This window comes from Squalius cephalus (genome assembly GCF_949319135.1).
Source record: "Squalius cephalus genome assembly, chromosome: 16".
Classification (NCBI taxonomy): Eukaryota; Metazoa; Chordata; class Actinopteri; order Cypriniformes; family Leuciscidae; genus Squalius; species Squalius cephalus.
The window spans coordinates 8,047,537-8,065,991 of NC_137137.1; the positions used below are offsets into that span (position 1 = coordinate 8,047,537).

Consider the following 18,455-nt stretch of genomic DNA (forward strand, 5'->3'; position numbering starts at 1 on the left):
GGTTACATAGTTTCTGTGTTTGCATAAGTGAGTTTCTTTTGTCACCTGTGCTGCTCCAAGAGGTGGAACCCTCAGCCTCTTCATGGCCTTCTGACGGTCACCACCTTCCAGCTCTGTGGTCACCAGAGCCTAGGCACACGAGGGTCAAAGGTCAGACAGCACACTTTAGTTTGATAATTTCTGATCTTAAGCTTCATTCTAATGCACTCTAGGGGTTTAAGCATCACTTACAGCAGCTACGGGAGTGTACAGTAACACCATCACAATCTGATTATCTTACGAGCAGGAAGTCAAAAGTCTAAACGTGGAGACAGGCAGTCTACCTCGGTCTCAGAGATGAGCTGTGTGATCTTCTTACAGGTGTAGAATGGAGCCACCTCCACGTGAGCCACGCGCCAATCGGCTCCACGCTGTGTATCCAGAATCTTATCATGTTTCTTCAGGATCTTACGGAATCCAGTGAAGTTCAGATTCTGTATGAGGTTTGGGTAAATCAGAATATGAAATTAAGTTACACATCTAACAACACAGAGTAAAGACGAGCAATACTCTTTTTCTATATGTTGAGACTTGTCTACTCATTTATTTATTATTGCTATTTTCCACAATTTAGGATAATGTAATAAAATTAGACATTTTAGAGAAAAGTCATGAAAACAAATGAATATTCCAGCTCTTCGCTCTGGACATCTGGTGCATCCTGGGATATTTTGTATGTTGTAACTGTACTAAAGCAGTTCACATGTGTGTTGGATACCTGTTGACTACTTTCCCTTCACTATCCATTTAAAGTCCACATTGTAAAGAAATTCACATGTAAGCACAACCGATATTTGGAATTTTAGAATTTAATCGTAAACCTTTAGATCAGGGTTTCCCAACCCTGGGAACTGGTTAATTGATGTAAAATAAAATAATTTTTATGTAAATAAAATAATTTTAAAATATGAACAAATCAAAATAAGACACTAAAAAAAGATGAAATATTTTATTGGTTTACCTGCATGTCTTGTAACCAAACATCAGAGAACCGTAAACATTTGAATGTGTAATTAAATTGTCCAAAGTTTGTTTGACTGACAAAAAAATTGGAAATCCCTACGTTAAAATCATGATAAACACAAATTAAGTCAACCGTTTCCAAACTGATGGAAGGATCAAGAAATATGGGCAAAAAAGAATATGGAAATACGCATAACATTTGTAAAGTGCACAGGAATGAAGATAAAATGAATAAAAAACCCAGCTGAAAAGAGCAGCATATGTTGAGCTTTGAGTGCACGAGCGGTGGTCTCGTCAACAGAGAACAACAAAAAAATTAAAAAAGTGTCAACAGAACCAGTCAGGAAAAGGTCAACGTTCAGAAGGGGAGACGAACAACAACAAAAACATGACAAATTTCAGACCTGGTAGTTCTGCAGGAGAATGAGGCTGAGGTAGAACTCGCTGAAGGCCAGCTGCAGGTCTTTGATGTTGCGATGTTTGTTGCGCTCCTTGTTGGACAAAGGCAACACCGTTTTGCGGCGACTGCGCAGCCCTGGAGCGTTGCTCTCCCGCTGGGCGTCCAGAGACGTCTGCAGCTCATTCTGCAAAGTTGCGAATCGCCGCTGCGCCTCAGCAAGTTTCTCTGTGGAGATCCAAAAAGAGAAGGAAATATTAATCATTACGCCTTATTGATGATTATTATTTTATTCGATTTATGGTCCTAGAGAGCAAATTAAATGGCAAACAAAAAAACCTTGGTGTACGCCAGAACGGAAAAAGACGATCTTAAAATGTATTAAGAACTATTCAACTATGTCTATTGAGAGACATAAAGCCTGCTTGGCTTACAACCCTGCAACGAGATTCACCAGAATCCATTTTGCATGACAAATAAATCCCTCATTCTACCCATCAAGTGGAAAGTAAAGCAGACAGATTTCCTGTCAGAGATGAGCTTCTTCCTGTAAGGGTGATATCTCAGACAGCATTATCCGCGCTGGCCTGTGTCCCAGCACAGTTTGGTGAACAGGAGCCTGCTCGCCCATCTCACTTTCAGAGGAAGGAAATGGGTATTAGGTTCAACAAGTAAATACTGGGAGCGTATGGGCTATAACCCTCAGCGAGAGACGGCAGAGTCCAGGCTGAAAAGGAGAATGAGGAGGAGAGCTGCCACACTTTGTATCTACAAATCTAATTTGTCCACTTTCTCAGGGATTTCTTTTAGAACTCCTTTTAGAATGTTCTGGTTTTCTTTACAACACTTTACAATAAGGTTTAATTTGTTAACATTAACAACATTTGTTTTTACCAATTTTTACTAATGCAACCAAGGCAATCACAGGTCAAAACCTGATTTATGTTTCAGGTTTGATTTATGTTTTATGTTTCAAAGCATTAAAAATGCATGTCCATAATAATAATAATAATAATAATAACTAAGATATAGCACTGGCTGATATAGGGAATGTCCAGAATAAACATTGGCTGTGAATAGAAGATGTGTCCTTAGGATCAAATGAACGGCACAATCTCGTTTTCTTTCATGCCAATTTAAATAGTAGTCTATAATGGTCTGAATAAGTTCTGTGCTTCTGCATGCTGAACTTGGCTAAGATGGTACTATGAATTTATGTGCTTAGCAGATCTCGTCCACTGGGACAAAGACTGCATGTACTGAAGGTTTAGAAGCTATGTTGTTAATTCAGGACGACTCAGGGGGGAGGCAGGGGTCTTGGCCATAACACAGTCTGGGTCAACTAGACAGAATTAGTTATAGTGCAGTAACAGTGGTTGCCATCCTAATATGAATTTCAGTTTCTAATCCATCAAATATGAGAATGCCTTGCAGATCACTACATAAACCTTGAAAACAGGCCTGTGCATGCAACATTATCTGCAGAATGACATTGTATATTGGCTAAATTAGCATTTTTGTTTTTATTGACATCTTTCCTGTTTTATCTTGTACTACTTTCTAGTGAAGGAAACTTTATCTAATTTTGCCCTTGTGGAAAAACATCCATGTGTTATTCCAAAAGGACAAAATAAGATAAAGTATGGGGTCAGAGATTTTTCCAGCTTAGTGGACTTGCCAGCTTTCTTTGGCTGGGCAACTCGATTAGAGTTTATTTTGGTCCGACCGTCAAACCTGCAGCACTGAGGGAGTGAATGATTTTTAGTGGCAACTGGAGGATAAAAAGACTAAACCAAGATTATAAGCAGAATGAATGCTTTCCTTTCATGTTAAATTATTAATGTGCATCTGCGTCTTTGTTTCAGAATAAATGCTGATCCCTCTGTCGCATCTCATTTTGAGATTTTAATTTTGAGCAGAATTAGCTATTGTAATATTCTCATTTATGATGCATGCTAACAATGCATCAACATGCAAACAAAGCATTAATCTCATGCTTACAATGTATGTCTGTTCTATCCAATAACCAGCCACAAGAGGCAGTAGAGATCAGACATTCTTGTTGCCCTGAAGTCAATGCAACAAAACAGCTTATGTTGCAGTGTGCATTTATTATGAGTCCAAACATAGTCTATTCCCCTTGACGCAAGTTAAACCGACTATGGCAGGCATTACATATTAGGCTACATCATGTTCCCAAAGAGTGCTGTACACCCTGGCCTGACCTCATGCACAGGAAATCCCTTGACGGCATTTAGCAGACCGCTGCAGTTTAAACACACACAGTAAAGTTTGTTTCCGCTTGTGACATTTATGGGTTACAGATAGAATGCAATAATAGTAGCCATACAGTTAGTATTATTAAGTTCATTATTAACGATGGTAAAAAAGTTCTACTACTGATTGATGGATACATGTACTTTTTGTGGAGAGATTATTAATGTATGATTAATAATTAGGAAATTAATACTTTTATTCAGCAAGGATGCATTAAATTGATCAAAAGTGACAGTAAAGATTTTTACATTGTTACAAAAAAATTCTGTTACATGAATGAACACTGTTCTTTTAAACTTCATATTCATCAAATAATCCTGACATTTTTTTTTTATCAAGGTTTCCACAAAAATATTAAGCAGCACAGCTGCTTTCAACATTGATAATAATAAAGAATGTTTCTTGAGAACCAAATCAGCATTTTAGAATGATTTCTGAAGGATCATGTGATCGGAGTAATGATTGCCATCATAGTAATAAATTACATTTTAAAATATATTAAGATGGACAAAAGTTATTTTAATACATAAAATATAGTTTTCATGGCATGCATAGAAAACAATACCTGAATAGAATGTGTTGATCTTGGAAAGCTCCTTTTCACATGTCTGAAAAAACTTCTCCTCAAACTTGGCATAGTACCTTTTGACGGTGTCTTCATCTGTGACTGAAAGAGAAAAAATACAAAGGCGTAAACCTATGTTCATGTTCATATTCAGCAGTGGGCACTAATCCACTCACACTAGAGATATCCACATTACCATTCACAGCTTCATCTTTATACGGACTCTTCAAGGCCAGAGGCCAGAGGGAGTTATAAAACGAGCGCTTTGAGCTTTAAACAACAAGTCTAAATTCCAGATTTCAAATGCAAAATAAGCATGTTTGTTAAAATGTACACAATAAAAGTTGATAAATGTTCAATGATTAAATATGTTTTACAGTGCAGGTGTCTGTCTATTTCGGTCTGCTGTCTTTTTAAATTGAAATATGACAATTAAAACAACTGATTGGCTACTGATTCCAAGATATTTTACGTCCATGTATATTGTGCATAGTACCTGTCACTTGTCAAAAGGGTTATATAAATAAAACGCACTATGAAATGTATTAATCCATTTGCTCCATCTGAAGTTATCTGTACTGTTCACACAAGTACGAGGCATCACTTTGGCTAAACAGAAATGTGTCTCTTTGCAAAATCAAACATTGACAAATACAACATTGACAGGGGTGCAAAACTCAGTTCCTGGAGGGCCACAGCTTAGCTTTAACCCTAATAAACTTCGCAGGGCTGTGGCCCTCCAGGAATGCACCCCTGCATGATATAGAGCTGATATAGGGCAATTTGTTCAGCAGAGTGATGCAAACTTCGGTATGATTGCATCATCCATGACTTCTATAACATGATGCACTTCATATCATATGACACAATACCAGCTTCAGGGTCCAGTTGTACAAACATAGCCATTATGTTAAGACAGTGTCTTAACATCTAGTATGACACACTAGCAGTTGGTCAAGGGGCAGTCAGTCTTTCTTTTCGGTATCAAATCAGACCAATCTACGTTTTTATGTAACTGACTCAAAAAAGTTATAAACAGTCTTAAAGAAAAAGAAAGAAAAACTGACTTGTAATAGTCTTAGCGGTTTATTCAACCAACCCCAGATTGCATCAGTCATTGTTTTGCCTAAAAATCAATTACTGTCCAAAGCTAGTGATAGACTTACTCATAAATCCAGTCAAAGACATATTTTAGTCATTTCTGGTTTAAATTGAGATCCCCTTTCCTTTATAACTCCCTTATCCTCTGCTATTCCCAAGTCAAGGGTCATATTTATACTGACCAAATAGCATCTTGAAAACTAGAGCCAATCAACAATTTTAAGCATCATTTTTGTTCTCAGTGACACAAAATTAGTAAAGTTTGCATTTTGGTAAGAGCTAAAGAAGCATTTTGGCTGTAGACCAGTTTTATTAGAGTATGTCTTACAAGAAAATAATGTTTCAGTCTTCCAACTTCAAAATTGCATGTTTTACAAGATTCTTTGTATTTGGGAAATTTACTGGCAATTTCTGAGTGAAAATTCTTTCCACACCAATTTTGTTTCCAATGTGCTTTTGAAGATTGACAACAAAGAGAGAGAGAAATGACACAGGATGAACTCTGACCCCTTGCGTCTCTCTGTGTGATGTATAGCAAAGACAGAAAGAGTAATTCTCTACAACCATGGACACCTGTGCTGTTCACCTAACAGACACATTCAGCCCACATACAACTACAACGCAACTTCACCACATTTCCAGTGTTCAGCATAAATTCGTAACATTTTACTCTTAATGCACGTTCCTGGTGCTGCACAATTCATCCATGCGTGTTATTCTAAAGAATAAAAGTTTGTGGTAACACCATATTTTAAGGTGACGTAGTTACACGTTACTACATGTACTTAATACAGTAATAACAGCTAACAACTAACCAACCCTAAACCAACCGTAACTTTATAGTAAGTACATGTAGTTAATTACTCAGAACTTATTTGAGGAAGTACAATGTAACTTTGTCCCTTTAAAATAAAGTATAACTGAGTTTGTTTTTAAAGTCTTCCATCAAAATGTAACAGTCTACAAACATGTAACGACTGAAACTCCGAGTCTTTTCTGCTGAAGATACCAAGGCTGTGTGGGCAGGGATAAATAATAAATCATATAACATCCACAATCCAATCAAATCCCTATGGATAAAATCCATTTTCCACTGAATATTCAGTGCCACAAATGTGTCACATCACAAACATTAAATGTAACTTTTAACAATATGGCAAGAAAATTTAAACAAATAGCACAGATTGTTAAAAGTAAAGCATGTATACTCATTATGTTTCTGTTGTCACAGTAACAGAGGAAGCCATGTGTAATGTCTTTCCTGGTGTCTTCCTGCTGTTTACCATGACAGCCCTTGTTAGCCTTACAATGCCTTTATGCCTCTGTCATGATCCAGACAACAAAGGAACATGACTCAGAGAGGAGAAAAAGACCACACTGGAAAACAGAAACATGTGCTATGTCATGTCTATATTGATTCTTGCCATTTTGTACGTATACAAACACAAAAAAGGTGCAAGTGTGTGTGTATCAGTATCAACAACAATCAAACCCATCACCTTGGTGTCACTAGAGCCATGCTCTACCAAGAATATGGTTGCAAATGGGCGGAAAATATCCGGTAAATTTCCGGAAGTTAAGCTGCATGGGGAATTTTGGAAATATTCCAATTTGGAAACTTAATGGGAATTTAGGGGAATTAAAGGAAATTAATTGGAAATTTGGGTAATTTGTATCATTTACGAACTTAAATATAAACATTTTGTTTGGTCATATTCAGACATGCATGTAAACTAATACAAATTTTTAAAAAATGACATTTTTGACTTTGATTTATTTGTCAGTAGAACTTTAATCGATTCTTCATTGAACAACAACTTAATGATTCAACACTTAATGAACTAAAGCAATTTAGGTTTACTTGATTATCCATACATTATTTCAGAAGAAATGTGAGTATCAAAATATGATACATCAGGCTTTTGATGATACGTCTCTCAATTATCATTGTATTGCATTGCATTGTAGCCTATGTTTTGCCCCCCACATTAAAAACTAGAGCTTTGATCATAAAACAACGCATTTATATCATCTTACAAACGCATATTATTGGGAGATATAGAGTGACAACTGATATTCACATGCATTTTATGCAAGTAGTCTGATATACTGTTGGTTTACATCATAATAAGATATCATTGGCTTACATTACAAGCGAGTCAGTATTTCATCTTACATTTTGCCTATATAAATATCAGCAACTGCATTAAATTGCATGTTTTTGCTTAGTTTGGGTCTCTTAATAAAATTGAGGCAGTTTTCCTCCTCGAGTGTGAGCGTCACATTTTCCTAAATCAAACTATATGGGCCATAAAAGCCTAATGTTTCAAATATTATACTCTATACAAAAACACGTACGCAAACTTGTATTTTAGACTATTATTTCATGTCAGGAATGGGTTATATTTTAAACTGATATCCAGAAAAACACTAGGCTGTATCATATTTGTACATTTTAAATATGGTTTTCTTTTCAACCTGTTTGGTTTCATCCATAAAACACACCAACTGTCAGTGCTTTAATTTAAAGAGTGAAGTACAGAACCCTGACTTCAGCACACTTTTCCTGACTAAGGAACTTCCTGTGTCTTAAATCCTACACATAAATCCTGCACGCCAATCCTATAAAGCTGCAACTAACACTTTTTTTCATCTGGGGTTATCTCTCTCTCTCCCTCGCTTTCTCTCTCTGTCTCTATCATACCTCCCTTGACAGGCTCACATGAATATAACATTTTCCCTCTGGGTGCCTAGATTTACTAGAACTGACTGTACTCATGGATCAAGGGATCAGACAGTGTATTGTTTTACCCAAAAAGCCCTGCAGGAAGAGGATTCATCTGCCTTGCCTTTCGGAACAAAGAAAGCAAATGTTTCTTTTTTCCCCAATTCTTTTCCATTAGGATTACATTGCAAGACTGGCAAGTTCAATTAAGCAAGTACATGATTTTACGTCGCAGAGAACGAGAGAGCAATGCATGTATTGTCCAGGGTGAGCGATATCATCTCTCATTAGAGGGCTGCTCGTGTGAACACAGCGATTTCTCGACGACAGCTGAATGACCTATCCTCATTTTACAATCCATTTAACCGCCTCAATGCTGTTTATCGCCCTCGTCTTGCTGTTTGCATTGTCGCAACGCTGCTAAACATGGGTGTGAGTCCCTTATCTCCCCTCTACATGGTGATCTCAATCATCGCAGTTGAATTAAACTGTGCGCCTGGCGGCAATAAAAAGGCACAGGAAACGCTCTGTTGTTGGAGGCTTTTACGAGGGCCCATCATCCAGAGTAAATTAGAGGGGGTGATTATTCGCTCTCGCTGGCATGCTCTATTAAAAGGCTGAAGTGTGTGGGTGGGATTTCAGCAGGACAGCCATGCGGTGGAACCCGTTAAGCAGGAACGATGCATGCTGGGAAAGAGACACAAAGTGAAAACATGAAACGTAGCACATAAAAGCCTCTTACAGCCATCCGTTCGCCCCCCCCCCGCCCCCTTGCTAAGTTCAACCAGACCCTCAGAGATGAAGGAGAACTCTTGTAGCAGCCCCAGTCTCAGTCTCCACCAGCTCTCTCGTCCCTCAAGCCACAATTAGCCCAGCCAATCAGGAAGCTTCTAGGGTTGGGAGATGATTAGCAATGCACATTATTGAGTCTGATACACCCAGAGCAGTCTCCATGTAAATAACATGTATAAAAGCAAAGTAAGCACGAGGGAGAAGTTCTTTTCGAGGTCTCAGTCTAGACTTATTCATCAGAGAGCAGCTCAGCACATTGAGAGAGTAAATCTTGGTTTCTGTAGGGTTGGGGGCGGGGGTTGCGGGATTCCCGGCAGCATCCAGACTGGGCGAATGCATTAGGAAGTGGGGTGGATGACACAGATGGGATGTGAAATGGATGGTGGGATATGAAATCTGAGCTGGTCAGAGACATGATGCTGCCAAGGATTTGGTTCACAAAAATGACACAATGAAATATTCAGCTGTACATGTCATCCTGACAAGACACTTTTAGAAGTTGTCTGCTAGTTCCTGTTCACTTCTAGATTTAGGGTGCGTCTAAATCAGCTCCCTATAGCTTCTGAGCTAGTGAATCAGTATATCATGTTCACAAATTCGGGAACTGGTAAGGACAGTAAAGGACGCTGGCTCACTACACATTTGGATGCTGACTGACACTCTATTTCTGGCAACGTGACAACGTCGTCCTTGTACATCATCACTACTGGTATTTATGAACAACAGCAGATCTTATATCTTTCTGACATTACTTGTAATGTTATTAACTTTGCTTGTTACATATACGTGCAACATTTCAGCTGTGAATAAATTAGCTAGATTATTCATTACCTGTCTAGTGATGTATGTTTATGCTGAAATATAATAAAATAATGGTTTGCCAGTCAATTTTTTATATATATATTAAAAGAATATTACAACATTTATATGTTTCACACATTACACAGCAACCTTATAAATAAATAAATAAATAAAGACTGGATTAATACATATATTAGAACGGGAAATCTTTTACCTGGGACACCCTCAATTATACAGTTTAGTTGTCATTATATTTATGTGTTAGTATGTAAAAATATTATGCTTTTATAATAGTGCATATTTTCATACAGTCTCTAAAATTCAATTGAAAGAAATAAGAAAAACAACAATAGACAAACTTACCTTAATTGAAAAACGTAAAAAATTGAAAAATAGGCACAGACCATGACTAAAAAAGTGGGTTCCACTTGATAAATCAGCCCGGTCTCACCCCAAAACGTCACATACTGACGCGTCTTGACCATACGGCAACATACGACGAAAAGGGTACCCCTAAAACGTCCATATGAGACGAAGACATAAGCGCACCAGCAGCGCCTCTTAGCGGTACCCTAACGCATACCTAAACCTACCCATAACCCAAAACGTCACATATGGACGTTTTAGGGGTACCCTTTTCGTCGTATGTTGCCGTATGGTCAAGACGCGTCAGTATGTGACGTTTTGGGGTGAGACTGTGTTAGATAAATCCAAGGTTCAAAATGAACATTTTAACATTTCAAAAGTGGGATGATTGAGAATTCAAAAGACAAAAATGGGAGCCAAATTTGACACTGCTCTTAACAAGTGTTCATTTTATACCTTGGATAAACCAATGTATTCAAAATTTCAGAGTTTGGGAATGTCTAATAATCATATTTTCCATGGCCTCATTTGAAAGCAGCTCCACTAAAGTATGTGAGCTGTCCGTGGTTCTGAAATTGTGTTCCAATTCCAGAACTCTCTCAAAAACTCTGGTCTAAACTCTTTATTTAGAACAATACACTTTTGTGCAACTATAATGAGACATTCCATTTCATTCTCGAAGAGAAAAGTTACATTTATGAAGGTATTCATGATTACACAGTTTGACCTAAATCTTTCAAACTGCATCACAGGAACCCTTAAAATAATAAGCCTCAAAGTGCACAACTATTTCAGTCTAAACTTTGTTCTCATCCTGCCAACCATTATTCTCAAGATATCAGATGGGAAGATCTGCTCCATGTCATCAAACTGACAGATCAACACAGATTCATTCCATTCACCAAGAATGTGACTTGACAGTAAACGCCTGTAAATAAGCAAACATAATTTGGGTGATTTACCCGACTCTAACATCTGCAGTCTGTTAGAGAGCAGTACAGACAGGATATTCCCCTGTAATTGTGTTAGGGGTTCCTGGGCTGGAAACATTGCATTAGAATTAATCGGGGAAGACTTTGTGACTAAGTGGCCAGTCCTAATCTACTTTTACATTTTTAGAAACATTAAAGACTGGAGAGCTTATTCTTATTGACTGAACAGATTTAAGGACACATTAACATTGAATCTCAGTGGAAATAGCAGAAGTTAAAAGTTTAAGATGAGAACAGCAAACGCATCTCTAAAAAGGATTGTCTGCTTATCTCCACATAATCCCTTAAAACACACAAAAAATTATTCAGAGATTGCAGCCAGAGGTCTGTTTTATTCGGAGTCTTAAAATTTCTCTCTCTTTAGCTGATGCGTGAATGAAAAGCTGCCGCTGAGATTGGCTGTGTGCCGAAACCCGCTGAGCATCTCAGCTGTGAAGTTTTATCAGTCCAGCTCACAGTCAGACACAGGCCAGACGTCTGCATACTCTGCCTTAAAAACAGCTTCATCACGGCCCTGTGAAGATTTCTCTCTCTCTCTCTGACTCACAGGAAGCTAGAAAGGTCACTGATAAAACCACCAGTGAAGATTTGTCTCCTTTATTCAGCTCAGATACTTATTTTAAATGCCATAAGTTTAGGTTTACAGTAAAAGTCTGACAATTATACAGGTAGACTAATGTACGAACAGCATTTGAACTCTCTTAGCTATGCTCACTGAATAAAATCATCCTCAACCTGCCAGGAAACACTCACATATTTAATAGAATAGAATAAAATAAAACAGAATAGAATAAAATGAAATAATAAAATAGAATAGACTAAAAATAAAATTGAATAAAATAAATAGATTCGAATAAAATGATTTAGCTCTCTTAGTTATAGGCTTCTTGAATTAATCATGACAAGAAGACATCGTCTACCTCAGCATGCATTCACAGCAAAGACATTTCACCACACTTTCTGGACCAAAATGTAGTGAGGAAGACACTTTTAGCCTTGTTTCACTTAGTTTTCTTCAAATGCAAAGTTTGGAACTGTTAGTACAAAGGCAGGGTTCCTCTGTGACGCCACAGAGGTAATGTCACCTTTGAAAACAGCAGAATGGAGCTTTCAATTATCTTCAGGCAGCATATCTACAGGCCAAGAGGCTTATGAAACAAAAGACTTATTAATCCAGTCCCCAGCGGTGAGCTCTGTCCTTGGAATTAGCAGGGGTGCGTATTTCAACACCTCTGTATGCAAGTGCTGCCTCTCATCTCCGGTAAATGTCAGAGAACAGAGCAAGTTTACAGACATTATAGAAATTTTTATGCTGATCTTCAAAAATACGAGTATATATACGAGTGTATTATAGCCAATGATACTCTAAGATTTAGTTTTTAACAGCCATATGTAAGGTATTAACATATGATCTTCATCTTAATTTTACAATCAATTAAGGCATAGCTATTAGCTTAATAAGATTGCTAATTCAGAGATTACTTTAAAGAATAATGAGCTGATTTAAATGCATTAGGCAGAAAGAGCATGAGTGGGTGGCTTAAATCATGTGACGCATTGCATAGAAATCTCCATTAAAACACTCTCTGTTCTCTCTCTCCTCCTCAAACCCAAATAATAAGGTTCGTTATCACATCCTCCCTTAAGTATCTTTGCAAAGACTGTAACCTGTTTATGGATACATTCCACTGCTCTGTCAGGCCCATTACACACACACACAGGTGCCTATACATCTCTATTACAGGCGCGGAGGAAGAACAAGAGCTGGGTGGAAGCATTTTGACAGGATCTCAAGATATGGAGGACTGCGATAATGTTCAAGCCGGATACAGTGCCTCCAAAATTGGATCCAGATTTTTAGCAGATTTCCTACCTCGTATCCATCTAAAAGAAATTTAATCAATATTTTTTGTCCATTTTCTGGGAATAGAATATTCTACATTTATTTTGATGGATACTGCAATAAACACTCTCAGAGCTAACAGATATGGACTAAAAGCTACAATTCGCTAATTGTGATTAGTTTAAGAGTCCATGTTTAAGCAAATTATTAGCGTGCGAGCATCTTTATATGACAAAATTACATCACCCCACCATAATCAACAAAGCCTGATGCCATTTTATTTGCAGTCTAGACAGCTTCATTGATTTTAATTGGAGCACTGTTTTGGGGTATTACATGCACTTTTTATGATACAATAATATTTTATATTAGTCAGAATTTTTTCACAAACCATAAAACAAATTCAAACACTCAATCCTCACATTACACCTTACAGTCACATAATACGAAATTCTACATTATATATTACATTCACAAAAAACACAATTATACATTACATTCCAATAATACCACGTTTTCAGTTAGTGTACTTTGATTATTGATAACGTGCATAATTCAATTCTAAAAATGTCACCACACTCTCACCTACCCAATCCATTAACAGTATCTGCCTTGTTCCAGGACTTCATTTTATACACAAGATTAGCTTGAATAATGTTCATTTGTTTTTTATATTGAAGAAAAGACATAATACAGGTAACCTCTTCGGTCATCCGTAAAACAGGAAAGCGCACCAGTCTTTAGTCTTGTTACTGATGACAGACTTAAGCTGTCTCACATCTATAGGGCAATTCAACGACACATTCAAACAGCGGTTAATGAGATGTCTCGCATTTCTGCCTCCTCAGGCCCTCTTGAGACCAAAACAAGACACACAGCAGCTGCTCCCTGTTTTCTGAAGACACTCCAAATGTGTGTGGGAGAGAGAGAGAGAGAGAGAGAGAGAGAGAGAGAGAGATAGAGAGAGAGAGAGAGAGAGAGAGAGAGACAGAGAGAGAGAGAGAGAGAGAGAGAGAGAGAGAGAGAGAGAGAGAGAGAGAGAGAGACACAGAGACAGACAGAGACAGACAGAGAGAGAGAGTGAGAGACATGTGCTTGTGTGTTGCATGCAATGTACAAATCTAATGTTGTGTTTACACTGCAAAGGTGGCAAAGGAGCTGCATTTAAAGTGGCATATAAACCAAAAAAAGTGCATTTACACAGGTACATTTACAAAGAAATTACAATGGCATAAACCATTGTGAAATTAAAATTTACAACAACAGAAAAATGTTATATTAAAACACAGACACACACACACACACACATATGACAACTTTAAGGCTGCTCTAATATTGCATTTACACAGAAGCAAAGGAGCATCAGAACTGCCTTAAATATCCCCCCAAAAAAATTGGAGAAAAAAGCATTAGCAAGCGTAAAGTTAGGAACACTCTTTCCACTGTTTTTCTGAGCTTTTTCAATTTCTCATCTCCTTTTATCTGCAATAATGCCATCCTATCAAAGAGCAATTTTATGTCATCTGTGTTTGTGAGACTGACATCGCTGTTATTGACCCGTCACTAGGCTCCTGCCGTTACCTTGTATCCATTAGCAACTGCCACAAGCAAAACGGCCTTTCAACCGCCCAGCCAATTGCCTTCACATGAGTGTGTGTGCATGCATGCGAATGAGCAGGTGTTTGCTGTGTGTGTACATGCATTCCAGCATGTGTGTGTGGGAGTTGGAGCCGCAGCATTGCGGCTGTGTGGCATTTGTATCTTTTGTGCGTGCAATGTTTCTTCATTTTTCAATTTTCCATAGGCGGCGAAGCATAACTAACATTTATCCGTACACAGAAGGCATACATTTCACATTTCTTTCAGACAGAGCTTGTTGCAAGCAATCAGCAGGAAAACTAATCAATGCAGCTTTGATTGAGAAGGCCTCCTGCCTTTGTGCTGCCTGATATCCACCCACCCATTGATTATGTATATCCCGTAATCAATAATACACACAACTATTACCGTTCACCGCACCATTACACAGCAAAGCATTATGAGATCAGACAAAATCTCCATCACAATGTGTGAGATAATACCAGTGACTGGGAAACACATGATTTTATCGCCACTAATTACAAATAGAAACAAATAGTTGACATACTCTACTGATCAAAAGTTTGGGGTGTGTAAGATGTTTTTTAAAGAAGTTTCTTATGCTCACCAATGCGGCATTTATCAGTAAAAACAGTAATATTGTGAAATATTATTACAATTTAAAATAACTATTTTCTATTTTAAACATGTTAAAATGTTATTCCTGTGATGGCAAAGTAGAATTTTCAGCATCATTACTCCAGTCTTCAGAAATCATTCTAATATGCTGATTTGGTGCTCAAGAAACATTTCTTCTTATTATTAATTTTGTGCTGCTTAATATTTTTTGTGGAAACCAGGATTTTTTTTTTTTTATAAATAGAAAGCTGATGAACAGCCTTTATTTTGTAACAATGTACAAGTCTTTACTGTCACTTTTTAGCAATTTAATGTGTACTTGCTGAATAAAAGTATTCATTTCTCCAAGAAAAGAAAACTGAGGATCTCACTTTTTGTTTTACTTTCAACAGTTGTTGACAAAAGTCTCTGCTAAAGCTCCTGAAGATGCTGGAACACAGAAAACCTTTTAGCAGTACTCGTCTGCGGCGATATATGTGTGTGACTCTCACTTACAGCAGGTCAGCTGTAAAACGAGAAGGATTGTGGGTAAAACCTGTTTTCTGTGTTTCTTTCAGTGTATTGGGCTCATCTGTAATTGCTCGTGTTTTTCACACTAGTAATTACCAGAAGGCCTTTGTCTACTGTTACCGTGGATACTAGGTCATGTGACTAGCTGGAAGGGTGTGAACTGCATATATGAGGACCTGTGGGATATATGTGTGCGTGGATCTGAATATTTATTCATCCCTGTAAAAGCTCTTAGTGTGATGATGGGCCACATAACCTCCAGAGATACACCTCGCCCCTGTCAGCCCCGCCCTCTCATCTTGGCCCCGCCCCCACCTTACCCCACACTGACACTGCATGAATGAAACCACTGTTGATCACACATTCACCAGCACAATCTCCAAACATTTCTTGCTCATTAAAATCATCACCAACAATCCTGATTGGATCCTAAATGTCAATGTGTTGAAGGAAAAGGCATTAGCCATGATTAAAAATAATAAGCAGCAATTACTTTTTTTGGAAGATCACTGTTTTTTTCCACCAAAAGTTTGCCATGTTGGTAGCATCAAATCTTCTAAAGATATTCAGTTTCTTTCGAGGCACTTACATTTGGCATTTTATAATCAATCATTTTAAATTCTACAAATAAAATTAGGCATCACAACAGTATGAAAATGGAAATTCATTTTAGGGTTTGCTAAGCGGTAAATGACAGCAAAGGTAATTTACATGTAAAAATGCTGAAAATTAGCATGCACAATTAAATATTCATTATATATTTCTGATATTCTGTATATGTGACCCTGGACCAAAAAAACAGTCACATGGGTACATTTTTTGAAATTGAGATTTATACACCATCTGAAAGCTGAATACATAAGCTTCCCATTGATGTATGGTTTGTTAGGATAGGACGATATTTGTCAGAGATACAACTATTTGAAAATATGGAATCTGAGGGTGCAAAAAAAATTGAAACATTGAGAAAATCACCTTTAAAGTTGACCATTTATGTTCGCGATTGTGCTGCATTCACTCACAAAAATAAATGTTTTATATATTTACGTTAGGAAATGTATAAATTATCTTCATGGAACATGATCTTTACTTAATATCCTAATGATTTTTGGCATAAAAGAAAAATCGATCATTTTGACCCATACAATGTATTGTTGGCTATTGCCAATAATATAGACCCTTTTACAGTTGGTAAACATGGTGACGTATTTGTGTGGGCGGGGCTTAGCTGGAGGCAGAAAGATCCCTCTGGCCGCTTCACTAACGTTAGTTTGCCAGTTTGTTAGCTTGTTTTTTTAACAATGACTGGAGAAAATCCAATTTTATCTTAATGTGCAAGGTCACTCACTGTCCAGGACCGCGATTGTTATTTGCAAAAGTTCATTTTAATGGACGGAACCAGATGACCGTACACGCTCAGTCAATGGATGGACGATCTGACAGGATTAACGTTAACGCTACCAACGGTTGAGTGGCCTGACTTCTACACCTACCCGATAGAGAAACTGAGGGTAAAGAGAAACTGAGGACATATAAGTTAAATCTTTAGATGCCTATAACTATGTGCTGAATGGTCATGTAAAGATTTGTGTGTACGATCCGCAGTTCTGCCTAGCCAGCGCCAAGAAGACGACAATGTAAGAGTTACATATTACGGTGCAATTTTAAAGATGTGGATATTTTCTAGAAATAAAAATTCCAGATACAGCATAAGTTACTCATTTTTCATCGATTCTTGCACCCAACAACACAACAAGATGACATTTAATAATAAAAATAATCATTTAAGCTCCTTATTATGTAGCCGAATCTGTGCTGGTTTGTATTGGCCGCCTCCAGTTTTCCGTTTGTTTTGCCTCCAGCTAGCGCCGTGACGTAGCTGTGACGTCGGCGCAAAAGGGGTCTATACCCGTGCAACATGTGACTGGTTTTGTGATCCAGGGTCACATATATCCAATATTGACATATGTGGATAAGTATAATTAATAAAAAAATACAATTAAAAACATCAGTTAACCACTGTCACTGATTGTGCATCCATGCCCCTAAAAAGTATGTAAAAAAACAAGCCGTGCTTGCTTACTTTACATAGTGATCAGTCAACCTCCCGAATAAGCTGCAATAAGCTGCAATGGCCCGAATAAGCTGCAATGTGGATCAGACTTTATGCCGAGAGACAAAACACACAGAATCTGATGTCAGAGTAGATGAGGAAGACAGACCACATGAAACTCAGTCACCCTCTGAGCCCCATCATCAGCTAAAATGAACAGAAACACACTCAGTTCCCCTCAATTGCTCTTGCTATTAATGAATAACACAGAGAGACGCAGGAAAACAGAGAGAGACCCTAATTTGCATCAGTAGCTTTGCATTTAATTGTGTAGTGAACGGTGAAAATCACAGCAGGCTGCTCATTTAACAGCTCCTACGCAAACAAGCTTCTACAAAGCTCTATTTTTAAATGCCATAACCTTAAGCTGTCTGTATTACAGGTGCTCACATCCATCGCCACGTATGAGTCAACCATTCAACCACCCAAACTAGCAGCTTTCAATCTTTCAGTACAGTCAGGTCACTTTGCTGAGCATGAATGAAGAAGAAACATCAGATTATTCTGTTATAATCAACTCCAAAATAAAAATAAATCTGTTATAATCTGCTAAAAAATATTCTGTTATAATATATAACTAAACTAAACTAAAAAAAACAACAACTACATTTTACACAATTAGTGGGCATCTAATCTTCTATTTTAAATCTATAAAAGGAGATTTCAATGATCTCTTTTATCTGTTCCATCAGTATTATTAACAGCGATCAGCAGATATATGGTCATGAAAAACTAAATTATGACTGTTTATAAT

The 18,455-nt window shown here is 37.5% G+C and overlaps 1 protein-coding gene across 1 annotated transcript in view; it reads right to left on the minus strand.

Annotated features, from left to right (window-relative positions):
* Window positions 1-18,455, minus strand: part of xpr1a (xenotropic and polytropic retrovirus receptor 1a) — a 68,239-nt gene that overhangs the window by 16,986 nt on the left and 32,798 nt on the right. The window contains exons 3-6 of the mRNA XM_079897844.1: window positions 4,242-4,343; window positions 1,407-1,627; window positions 324-473; window positions 46-129 (exon numbers count right to left, since the gene is read on the minus strand). Of these exons, the coding sequence (XP_079753970.1) occupies window positions 46-129; window positions 324-473; window positions 1,407-1,627; window positions 4,242-4,343 (557 nt within the window). The remainder of the gene's footprint in view (window positions 1-45; window positions 130-323; window positions 474-1,406; window positions 1,628-4,241; window positions 4,344-18,455) is intronic.